The 12,321-nt window shown below is 54.7% G+C and overlaps 1 protein-coding gene across 8 annotated transcripts; it reads left to right on the top strand.

Annotated features, from left to right (window-relative positions):
- Positions 1-7,805: 7,805 nt before the first annotated feature.
- Positions 7,806-12,151, top strand: MXRA8 (matrix remodeling associated 8). Of its 8 annotated transcripts, none has more exons than XM_081488255.1 (10): positions 7,806-7,903; positions 8,964-8,987; positions 9,111-9,407; positions 9,505-9,606; positions 9,720-10,199; positions 10,353-10,511; positions 10,695-10,731; positions 10,811-10,887; positions 10,983-11,063; positions 11,277-12,151. In XM_081488255.1, the coding sequence occupies exons 1-10, from the start codon at positions 7,855-7,857 to the stop codon at positions 11,300-11,302; spliced, it is 1,332 nt and encodes a 443-aa protein (XP_081344381.1). In that variant the 5' UTR covers positions 7,806-7,854; the 3' UTR covers positions 11,303-12,151. The 8 variants fall into 8 exon arrangements, with proteins under 8 accessions (XP_081344381.1, XP_081344382.1, XP_081344380.1 ...); XM_081488256.1 differs by having other exon boundaries at positions 9,102-9,407; positions 9,720-10,190; XM_081488254.1 differs by having other exon boundaries at positions 9,102-9,407.
- Positions 12,152-12,321: the final 170 nt, after the last annotated feature.

The following is a 12,321-nucleotide window of genomic DNA, read 5'->3' as shown; positions in this document are numbered from 1 at the left end:
ATCATTAGTTTTGTTTTATTTTTTAGCACATCCTTCCTTTTTGGCACTACAGACTTCTTTTGTGTATTTTTTTACACAGCCCTAAAATCAGCCATTTCTCCAAGGAGCTCTGGTTCCTGTTCTTGGAAAATGGTCTTAGAAACCAAGATCTGGAGCTGGGTGTGCACACAGCTGTGGGCCTTTCTCAGATGGCAGTTGACCATGTGCCCACACAGAGGAAACTGCTACCACAAGCATCCACCAGTGTTTTGTTAGGCTGAACGTGAGTTCATAGTAGCATTTCCAGCTGTGATCCAGACCTTGGGGTTCATCCTAGCCCCTCTCTTGCTTTTCTATAACCTCTCACCTAATTGTTTAGCCCACGTCCTATAGGCAGTAGCGGAGCTGATAAACCATAGCCAGCAGGAAACAGCTTTGCCAGCTCAAGCTCAGTGCTGGGTGCAGGCCCCTCTTCCTTTAGTCACTGGCTCTGCTCACTCCTGAGGTTGCTTGGGCTGGCGCTCACACAACCCCTTACGTGATGTTACTCCATGTGTGACTCAGCAGGTTTCCTGGCCACATTCTGGTTTCCTGATCACCTGCATGAGTTTTTTAGACTTTACACGTTAAGGTTCCCTCCTTGTGCCATGCAGTTCATTGAATCTTGATAAATGCATGGTGCCATGTGTCCCCTGATTGTGGGTCATGCAGAACAGTTCCCTGTTCCCTGTTCTCCTGCTTGGAGAAACCCCCTGTGCTCCACCATTCATCTTTCCCCCAGCTTGTGGTTGTGTTTCTTATGCAGCAAATAGCTGGATCTTTTCTAAAGATGTTGAGATTATTAAGACATCTCTTTCAGGCTATGCCAGAAAACTCATCTAACACAGGACATGGTCTTGCAAATTGCTCTCCATACACTGATGTCCCCTAGAAGCAGCCTTGGATAGAGCCCTCAAGAAATTATGTACAGGAGACCACTCTCAGGTCCTGTGTAAAATGAAACATTTCTAACACAGGAGGTAAAGTTAAACACTATGTTCACAACTGTTAAGCACTATGCATGAGCGTGTGCCCCACAGATCTCCCCATCGTCCGGAAGCTCCCTTTTATCCCTCCAACACAGGGAGCCAGGTACTGGTGCAAGTGAAAAAGAGCAATGACCTGAGCAGCAACCTGAAGAAAAATGGAAGGGATCCTATGTCTGCTCCTCAAGATGGTTGTTCGGTTGCTAAGTCATGTCCAACTCTTTGCAACCCCATGGACTGCAGCAAGCCAGGCTTCCCTGTCCTGCACTGTCTTTCAGAGCTTGCTCAAACTCATGTCCCTGAGTCAGTGATGCCACCCAGCCATCTCATCTTCTATCACACACTTCTCCTGCCTTCAGTCTTTCCCAGCATCACGTTCTTTTCCAATAAGTCAGCTCTTCACATCAGGTGGCTAAAGTATTGGAGCTTCAGCTTTAGCATCTGTCCTTCCAATGACTATTCAGGCCTGATTTCCTTTAGGATGGGCTGGTTTGATCTCCTTGCAGTCCAAGGGACTCTCAAGACTCTTCTCCAGCACCACAGTTCAAAAGCATCAGTTCTTTGGCACTCAGCCTTCTTTATGGTCCAACTCTCATATCCATACATGACTACTGGAAAAGCCATAGCTTTAACTAAACAGACCTTTTCAGAAAAGGGATGTCTCTGCTTTTTAATACGCTGTCTAGGTTTGTCATGGCTTTTGTTCCAAGGAGCAAGCGTCTTTTAATTTCATGGCTGCAGTCATCACCTGCAGTGAATTTTAAGCCCAAGGAAATAAAATCTGCCACTGCTTCCCCATCTATTTGCCATGAAGTGATGGGACCGGATGCCATGATCTTTTTTTTTTTTTTTTAATGCTAAGTTTTAAGCCAGCTTTCTCACTCTCCTTTCCATGAATCAAGGTAAATTGGATGGTCAAGCAGAAAATAGCAAGAGTGAACATCAACATCTTAGGAATTGGTGAACTAAAATGGATAGGAATGGGAGAATTCCATTCAGATGACCATTATATCTACTACTGTGGGTAAGAATCCCTTAGAAGAAGAGGAGTAGCCCTCATAGTCAACAAGAGTCTGAAATGCATTACTTGGGTGCACTCTCAAAAATGACAGAATGATCTCAGTTCATTTCCAAGGCAAACTGTTCAACATTACTTTAATCCAAGTCTATACCCCAACTACTGATGCCAAAGAAGCTGAAGTTGAATGGTTCTGTGAAGACCTACAACACATTCTAGAACTAACACCAAAAATAGATACCCTTTTCACCATAGAGGATTGGAATGCAAAAGTAGGAAGTCAAGAGATACTTGGCAAGTTTGGCCTTGGAGTACAAAAGAAGCAGGGCAAAGGCTAACAGAGTTTTGTCAAGAGAACACACTGGTCACAGCAAACACCCTTTTCCAACAACCCAAGAGATGGCTCTACACCTGGACGTCACCAAATGGTCAATACCGAAATCAGATTGATTATGTTCTTTGCAGCCAAAGTTGGAGAAACTCTATACAGTCAGTAAAAACAAGACCTGAAGCTGACTGTGGCTCAGATCATGAGCTCCTTATTGCAAAATTCAGGCTTAAATTGAAGAAAGTAAGGAAAACCACTAGGCCATTCAAGTATGACCTAAATCAAATCCCTTATGATTATACAGTGGAGGTGACAAATAGATTCAAGGGATTAGATCTGATGGACAGACTGCCTGAAGAACCATGGACATTTTGTAGCATTGTTCAGGAGGCATTGACCAAAACCATCCCAAAGAAAAATAAATGCAAGAAGGCAAAGTAGTCATCTTAGGAGGCTTTACAAATAGCTGAGAAAAGAAGAGAAGGAAAAGGTAAGGGAGAAAGGGAAAGATACATCCAAATGAATGTAGAGTTCCAGAGAATAGCAGGGAGAGATAGGAAGGCCTTCTTAAGTGAACAATATAAAGAAACAGAAGAAAACAATAAAATGGAAAAGACGAGCGATCTCTTCAAGAAAATTGGAGATATCAAGGGAACATTTCATGCAAGGACGGGCATGATAAAGGACAGAAACAGTAAGTACCTAACAGAAGCAGAAGAGATTAAGAAGGGGAGGCAAGAATACATAGAAGAACTGTACAAAAAGTCTTAATGACCCAGATAACCACAATGGTGTGGTCACTCAGCTAGAGTCAGATGTCCTGGACTATGAAGTCCAATAGGTCTTTGGAAGCATTACTGTGAGCAAAGCTAGTGGAGGTGATGGAAATCCAGCTGAGCTATTTAAAATCCTAAATGATGATGCTGTTAAAGTGCTGCACCCATGTCAGCAAATCTGGAAAACTCAGCAGTGGCCACAGGAATGGAAAAGGTTAGTTTTCATTTCAATCCCCAAAAACGGCAATGCCAAAGAGTGTTCAGACTACCACACAATTGCGCTCATTTCACATGCTAGCAAGGTTATGCTCAGAATCCTTCAAGCTATGCTTCAGCAGTCCCTGAAACAAGAACTTCCAGATGTACAAGATGGGTGTCAAAGAGGCAGAGGAAACAGAGATCAAATTGCCAACATTTATTAGATCATGGAGAAAGCAAGAGTGTTCCAGAAAAACATCTACTTCTGCTTCTTTGAGTATGCTAAAGCCTTTGTGTGGATCACAACAAGCTGTGGAAAATTCTTAAAGTGATGAGTGTACTAGACCACCTTACCTGTCTCCTGAGAAACCTGTATGAGGGTCAAGAAGCAATGGTTAGAACCAGACATGGAACAACTGACTGGTTCAAAATTGGGAAAGGAATACATCAAGGCTGTATACTGTCACCCTGATTATTTAACTTATATGCAGAGTACATCATGCAAAATGCCAGGCAGGATGAATCGTAAGCTGGAATCAAGACTGCCAGAAGAAATATCAACAACCTCAGATATGCAGATGATACCACTCTAATAACAGAAAGTGAAGAGGAACTAAAGAGCCTCTTGATGAAGGTGAAAAAGGAGAGTGAAAAAGCTGGGTTAAAACTTAACATTCAGAAAACTAAGGTCATGGCACCCAGCCCCATCACTTCATGGCAAATAGAAGTGGAAAAAGTAGAAGCAGTGACAGATTTTCCTTGGCCTCCAAAATCACTGCAGACAATGATTGCAGCTACAAAATTAAAAGATGCTTAATCCTTGGAAGTAAAGCTATGACAAACTTAGACAGTAAAAAGCAGAGACCACTTTGTCAACAAAGGTCCGTATAGTCAAAGCTATGGTTTTTCCAGTAGTCACGTACAGATGTGAGTTGGACCATAAAGAAGGCTGAGCGCTAAATAATTGATGTTTTCGAATTGTAGTGCTGGAGAAGACTACTGAGAGTCCTTTGCATAGCAAGGAGATCAAACCAGTCCATCCTAAAGGAAATCAACCCTGAATATTCATTGGAAGGACAGATGCTGAAGCTGAAGCTCCAATACTTTAGCCATCTGATGTGAAGAGCCTACCCTTTGGAAAAGTCCTTGATTCTGGGAAAGATTGAGGGCAGGATGAGAAGGGGGCAGCAGGGGATGAAGTGATTAGATAGCATCACCATCTCAATGGACATGATTACAGCAAACTCCAGGAGATGGTGGAGGACAGCCCTGTCTTCTCAACAAGAGGAGAAGAGGGCTTCCACGGGATTCATGGGTCCTTGGACATAAGGGCTGCAGACTCCCCCTGCCTCTTGGGGCCAGGCAGGCCACCAGGAACCAAGAAGAAGGGCCAAGACAGTCTCAAATGACTTTTTTTTTTTTTTAATGTATTTATTTATTTGGCTGTACCAGGTCTTAGTTGGATCTTCATTGTGACCTGTGGGATCTAGTTCCCTGACTGGGGATCAAACCTAAGCCCCCTGCATTGGGAAAGTTGAGTCTTAGGCACTGAACCACCAGGACTACTGGGCCACCAGAAGTTCTACAAATGGCTTTTAGGAGAACTGCTCAGAAAAAAAAAAAAAGAGAACTGCTCAGAAAAAAAAAAAAAAAAAAGGAGAACTGCTCAGAAAAAAAAAAAAGCAGAACTGCTCAGACCAACAGAAAAGCAGTGTGAGGTCTGTTTTCTTCTTGGGGGAGGGGCTGGGCCCTCAGTGTTTCAGGAGATGCTGAGGCTCCTTGGCAGCAATGCAGACTCTGCCTCAGGAGTGACTGGCAGGCACCTGTCGTGTGGGTACTAAGGGCTGTCTAGCCACAGGCTCCCTCAGGGCTAGGTGCCCTGGGGAGCATGTCAGATTCCGTCCACCACCTGGTCCTCGGACGTCCATTTTCCTGGTGTGCTCTTGTGAACCCTGACAGCTCTAAACTAACCATTTGGCGTTTCTTGCATCATCAGACCACCAGGCCCCTTCAGGCCTCCCTAGGCTCCAGGTGAGAGCCTGGGCGTGGCCCGCAGACCTCCTCACCCAGCATGCCTCCCCCCCCTCCCACCCCACCCCAACCGCTACTGGCAGGCAGCTTCCTGAGCCCCTGCCTGGCCATTCGCTGTGGGTGTGGGTCCCTCAGAGGGTGTCCTGGTCAGTTTGTGGAGGGAGCCCCTGCCCGGCTTTAATCTCGCTGTGTTTAAAATGACCTCATTCCTCAGCGAGCTGGCTGCCTCCCTATTAACAACTCCCAGAGGGCAGGAGCTTGGCCTCTGTGCAGCGCTGAACCCCAGGGCCTGGCGCACAGTAGGTGCTCAGCTCTGCTGGATGACAGAACGGCACATGTTAACACGTGTCTGTGTCGGGTTGTGCCTCTGAGTGCCTGTGGTTTTTCCTCCCAATGAGCCTGGCTGCCTGGAATGTCCGGGTCCCCAGGACTGGAGCCAGAGACTGAGTCTCAGTCTCCATGGGGCTGCCTGGCTGACCCGCCTTGTCCGGCCTGGACTTTTGAGAGGGGATGTGGTCATTTAGTTCTGGTCTGTTCTCTTCTGGGCCACTGTTCTCACTTGTGTTTCCTGCCAAGGACGGGGGAGGTGGGCTCAAGGAGAGAGAACAGGAGGGAGCAAGGAGGAGGGTGTTGCTGTCTTCCACTGCCCTGTCCATCCTGCCCAGGGGTGCCACAGGGTTTGCTTCCTCCTTCAGGCTTCTGCACTGGGGCTGAGCCAAGGGCTGGATCTGCGGTGCCGTGAACCCACCAACCTCCGTGCAGGCTTGGTCGGGGTGGGGTGGAGGGCTCTGCAGGGAGTTAAGGGTGTGGACCCAGCACCTCCAGGCTCTTAGCTCAGTGCTGGGAGCTGACCCTGTCCTCTTCCAGATTGAGAGGCCAGACCTGGGTGTCTGCCTCCCTGACGCCCTGCTTGGACAACTTCCTTCTGTGGAAGAAAGACAGCCCGGCAGCCAGAGGCGGGGACAGAGGGCTGGGATGGAGAACAGAGCACAGAGCGGCTGAGGCACATGGAGAGAGACAGACACATGGGGGCGGGGGCGGCGGGGGGCTCAGAGGAGGGAGGCGGACTGGGAGGGAGGCCACCAGCACTAATATAAACCAGTTAGAAAAACAGGAGGAGAGGCCAGGCCTCAAGGCCAGCCAGGCAGGGCTTGTTTTTCCAGAATGAAAGGCCCAGGAGGAGCTGGGGGTGGGGTGTGGAGACAAGTCCTGATTCCAGTTTGGAAAGAGGGCTCCGCCTACCAGGGCCTGGATCCTGCTGAGGAAATGGTCCGTTAGGTTGAGGGTGGGGTGTCCTCACAGCCCTGTGTCCTCCGAGCCGGTCCTACTTGCTGTCACCCCTCATTCCTTCTTGCTGCAGCATCAGCAGCCTCCTCCCCTTGCCTGGAGCCCAGGAGTCTGGCTGAGCTGGGCTCCTTGCTTGTCTGAGAACTTGGGGACCAGGGCAGGGTTCAAGAGTGAGACTCCAGCCCACCAGGGACTGGGACCTGTGACCATAATTCAGTCCAAAAGGGGAGTCCAAAAATGCACCGTGGGTTTTGTGGTTGTTCAGTGGATTTTTCCTTTCTTTCTCTTGAGGTTTGCTTAACTAGAAAGAGTGGGTTTGGTACACAGTGCATGCTCTGTTATTTCACATTTGTTTACGTGACTTTGTAAGTTTTCCCAGAGCTTCAAATTTGTGCCTTCTGTTGGGAAGCCTTCCATACCCTCCTTCCTTCCCTCCCCTCCGGGAGGGGAGGGCGATGCTCCCAGGAGCAGTGGACCTGGGTCTGGGTGGTGGGCAGATGGGGTGGGGGCACCAGGACAGGGGACCCTGGTCCCTGCCACTCATCTCCCTGGCAGCTTTCTGGGTGCTGAAGCTGACTGATAGACCGTGGTGCCCATCATGCTGCCAGAAGGGAGCCCCTGCACCCCCAGGGCCTGCACTACTCTTGTCCCCACCTCACAGCTGAAAAAAATGGAGCCCCCAGAGGCCAGGGGTCACCCCACAGCCAGCGGGAAGAGCTGGTGGCCCAGCAGCCCAGGCCTTTCTGCTGGCCTGCAGGGGGTTGGGGGGGATGTCTTGGCTGGGGTCCCCCTATAGAGGTGCAGGTGAGGAGATGCTCCCTCCAGAACTCTAGACCTGCAGTGGCCCCAGCGGGGATCTATCACAAACACCCACAAAGCATCTGGGGCCATGCCCTCAGGCCCCCGCCCCTCCAGAGCTGGGCTACTGCCCCCTTCTCCAGGACCCAAGCCAGAGTGACTACCCTCACCCTCTGGGACACAGTGGCCAAGGCCCCAACCCCTCCCACCAGGCCAGCCAAGTACTAGGGGAGGCCAAGGGGCTGGGCAGGAGCAGAGGGGGCGGTCTGCAGACTGTGGCCTGCCCAGGGCTCCGTGATGTCATGGCGGGTGCTGAGGAGGGGGAGGGGGAGGGGGAGGGGGAGCGGGCCGGGCTGTTTTTCTGCAGAGTTTGAGACTGAGTGAGACAAAGCGCAGGCGGGCCAGGCGGGCGCCATGGAGCTGCGGGCCTGGGTCCTACTCTGGAGACTTGTGCTTCTGCAGAGTGAGTTCATGGGGGGCGGGGTGGCAGGAGTGACACCTAGTCTGAGCCAGTCTGTGTTTGGGGCTAAGCTTGTCTGAACTCTGGGGTGAGGGGACACCCCACCAGAAAGCGGATGGGTCTGGGGGCCTCAGAAGGTGCTGCTCACCAGGAGAAGGCCCCCAGGACACGGAGGATCTGAGGTCTGATGTTAGATCCCTACAGAACTTTCCCTCACTGGATGCTGGAGACAGGGCTGGGCAGGGCAGGGAAGCTGAGCATGGGGATTCCTCCTGGGGTCCCTTGCACCCCCTACTTCTCTGGGACGCCCCTCCAGCCTGTGCTTCTCTGTTGTCAGGAGGGGATGGGTGAAGGATTGAGGGGGACCCGGGAAGCATGGGGCTCACAGGGTCTGTTCCTGGGGCCCCCGAGCCCGCTCCCCGGGGGTGGCCTGCTGACCCGGCACATTCCTCAGTCCAGCCCGGGCGCCAGGCCACATCTCTGGAGCAGGAATTTGGCAGATGGTGGGGTCACTTCCAACATCCAGGCTTCTTGTCCTTTATGAAGGCCGAGGAGCTCCCAGGTGGGGTGCCAGCAGCCTGAGGACCCTGGAGGGTTCATGCAGCATGGCCCTGGGCAGGTGCCACACTGGATATGTATGTGCAGGAGCCCCCAAACCAGCCAAGGTGTTAGGCACTGGTGCTCTTGTCGCCTTGCTGCAGTGATGGTTAGGGTAGCCACCATTCCTGAAAGTGGCCCTTCGTGACAAGCACACATCCAGAGATGGGCTGGCCCCATCAGTCACCCGGAGAAAGGCAGGTGTTGTTCCTGCAGCCCGGGCAGGTGGCCACGAGGATTAAGTGGGGGCCTGGGAGAGGTAGGGGAATAGGAGACCCCCCACTGTGCCCTCCTGGCTTCTGTGGACCTACCCCTACCTGTTAACAGGGTGTCCTTAGCACCCACTTCAACTAGGACTATAAAAGGGACCCAGGGGCCAAGTGGAGGGCCAATTTCGGCAGGTGACCCACATGTAAAGGCTCAGGTCACCCCTCCCCAGTTTGACCCTCACTTCCTCTCATTCCAGGTTCAGCCGTTCTTCTGTCTTCAGGTTAGTGACCACCCTTCCCTAAGAACCTGCCAGTCTCCCTGCCTTCTTGCTAGCCCCATCCTGTACTGACCTCTGGAGTCTCATCCCTCCCTGGTGACTCCCCCTCCCCACCAGGGCCATCAGGGCCCGCGACCTCCGACATCTCCGCGGTGCCCGAGTCTGCAGTAAGCTGGGCAGCAGGCGCCCGGGCAGTGCTGCGCTGCCAGAGCCCGCGCATGGTGTGGACCCAAGACCGGCTGCACGACCGCCAGCGCGTCGTCCACTGGGACCTCAGTGGCGGCCAGGATGGCGGCCCCGCGCGCCGACTGGTGGACATGTACTCGGCGGGCGAGCAGCGCGTGTACAAGCCGCGCGACCGCGGTCGCCTCTTGCTGCCTTCCTCCGCCTTCCACGATGGCAACTTCTCGCTGTTCATCCGAGGTACTGGCCGGGGTACCGCGGCGGGGTGCGGGGGCTCCGGGGCGCGGGCGGGGCCGCGGAGCTTAAGGCTGGGTTCCCTCCCATCCCCGGTGCGTAGCGGTGGAGAAAACTGACGAGGGTCTGTACACCTGTAATCTTCACCACCATTACTGCCACCTCTACGAGAGCCTGGCCGTGCGCCTCGAGGTTACCGACGACCGTGAGTGTGCCCCCCCACCCCCACCCCGCCTGTGCTCTCCCACCCCTGCCACCCTGGACGCCCCGTCCCGGCTCCCTCCCGGCCCGGGATCCCTGACCGCCATGCTCCCCCAGCCCGGGCCGCTGGCGCGCACTGGGACGGCGAGAAAGAGGTGCTGGCTGTGGAGCGCGGCGCGCCTGCGCTGCTGACGTGCGTGAACCGCGCGCACGTGTGGACCGACAGACACTTGGAGGAAGCGCAGCAGGTTGTGCACTGGGACCACCAGCCCCCTGGGGTGCCGCACGACCGTGCGGACCGCCTGCTTGACCTTTACGCGTCCGGCGAGCGCCGCGCCTACGGGCCGCCCTTCCTGCGCGACCGCATAGCGGTGGAGGCGGATGCGTTCGCGCGCGGCGACTTCTCACTGCTCATCGACCCGCTGGAGCCGGCAGACGAGGGCACCTACTCCTGCCACCTGCACCACCACTATTGCGGCCTGCACGAGCGCCGCGTCTTCCACCTGAGGGTCACCGAGCCACCTGCCCGGCCGCCCCCGCGGGACTCCCCAGGCAATGGCTCCAGCCACAGCGGCGCGCCCGGCCCAGGTGCAGGAGGTATGTCTGCGGGACAGCAACCCACCTGGCCCCCTCCCGTCCCAAATCAGGGATCCCGGTGTTGGGGGGGAGGCCTCCGCGGGCTGAGGTCGGCTGGGTCGGGGCGCACTGGGCGCTCCCTGACGTTGTCCCGCGCACGCACGGTCCCCGCAGATCCCACGTTGACGCGAGGCCGCAGCGTCATCAACGTCATCGTCCCCGAGGGCCGGGCCCACTTCTTCCAGCAGCTGGGCTACGTGCTGGCCACTCTGCTGCTCTTCATCCTGCTGCTCATCACGGTCGTTCTGGCCACCCGGCAGCGCCGCCGTGGAGGTGAGCCGATTGCCTGGCTGGGGCCAGCTACAGGAAGCCTTTCCCAGCCGGAGTCAGGACTTAGGGCACAGTGACCAAAGCAGAGGGCCCCGGGAGCCTCCTGCCTGGGCTGCGAGGGTTCCTCTGGGCTGGAGGAGCTGGGGAGTGGGCAAGGCTGCCCCCAACACGAGTCTCCCTCCCCAGGCTACGAATACTCCGACAAGAAGTCCAAGTCAAAGGGGTGAGTGTCCCTTCTGGCTTCCCTGGGGACCAAGAAGACTCACCCACCCTCTGACCTCCCACCATCCTCCTGCCTCCAGGAAAGACATGAACATGGCAGAATTTGCTGTGGCCTCCGGGGACCAGGCTCTTTACAGGAGTGAGGACATTCGACTAGGTGAGGAGACCCAAGTGGCAGACTGTGGCTCCCAGGCCTGGGATGAGGGAGGCACGTCTTTGGGAGGCCTTCACCCTGCTCTCTTCCTGCTTCAGATTACAAAAACAACATCCTGAAGGAGAGGGCTGAGCTGGCCCACAGCCTCCCACCCGCCAAGAACATCGACTTGGACAAAGGTTAGTGGAGGGTAGGGAAGGATACCTCTGCCCATCGTAGAGCTGGGCTGTACCCCCTTTCCATCTACCCAGAACCCCAAGACACCTGCCAGCCTTGCAGGCAGGAGTCCCCTGCCCCCTCGGCAGTTCCAGAAGTCCCTGGATGGTCCTGATGGAAGTCGGCCCATTTTGCTGGGGCAGAGGGCAGACACCACCTGTCTCTTCGGCTTCCAGAGTTCAGGAAGGAGTACTGCAAATAAGGTGACTCCGGGCTCCTGGCTGGACCAGCAGCTCTGCCAACTCTTGTCTGTCCACCTCGGAGGACTCTTCCTGACCCCCACGCAGCTCACCTGGCCCCCCTTCCAGCGGCTGGTCCCGCTGTCCAGGAACTTGGCCTGGACGGGTGCAGAGTGAGGCTGCCTCCAGGCCCTCAGGACCACCTAGTCTTCTATCACGCTCGCGGGCTTCCTGGAAATCTGCCAGCGCTGCAGCCAGCCCCTTCAGCAGCCCTCACCAGGTGTCCTTCCCTCCTCATGTGGCCAAGACCCTGCTGATGTTCACCAGTCCCTCAGGCTCTCCTGGCCTCTGCCCACCGGGGGCTGGGAGCCCCACCTCTGCAGGGGTGGGGGCACGACAGGGCTCAGTGGGGATTCTTGGGGTCTGGGTCAGCCTCAGGGCTGGCAGTCCTACCTTCCTCAGGAGAGCTGCCTGCTGGCTCCCCTCGACTGCACCCCACGTTACCCCGCCAGACTGTGGCGGGCTCTGCATGGCAACCCAAAGCCTATGCACTCCAGGCCTGGGGCTAGTGTCTCTCTGCACTGCATCTGGCCACCTGGGGCCGCCTCTCTGCTTACCCTGCTCCAGCCCCATTTCCAACAAGCTGCCTTGACAGTCACTGGGCTCCACGTGACTTCTGACCCTGACCCCCTTCTCTCGGCCCTTCCCTGGGCTGGAGTCTAGGGACGAGGCCTCATTGACTCTGTTTTGGCCGAGGACCGGAGGATGGTGTCAAGATGGTCTTAGAGTGGCCAGTACTGCCACTCCCGACACCCCACACTTGCTCATCCTGGGGAATTGCTATCATCTCAATAAAGACCACATCGATTTTAGACCTGGGCCCAAGGATGCCTCTGCTGCTCCCCTCCATCTCCCTGGGGGCAGAGTCTGTGCCTTGGGGACCCCAAAGTGCTTTCTTTTATCTGAAGTTGCACTGTCATCACCCCTTCCTTTGGGTAGAAGGTCTGGGTGTCCTGGGGAGGGGCCTCAGGTCCTCTTCAGA

This window comes from Giraffa tippelskirchi, chromosome 5 (assembly GCF_054371585.1).
Source record: "Giraffa tippelskirchi isolate mGirTip1 chromosome 5, T2T-mGirTip1v1.2.pri, whole genome shotgun sequence".
In the NCBI taxonomy this organism is placed as follows: Eukaryota; Metazoa; Chordata; class Mammalia; order Artiodactyla; family Giraffidae; genus Giraffa; species Giraffa tippelskirchi.
This window is presented reverse-complemented; position numbering and strand designations above follow the sequence as displayed.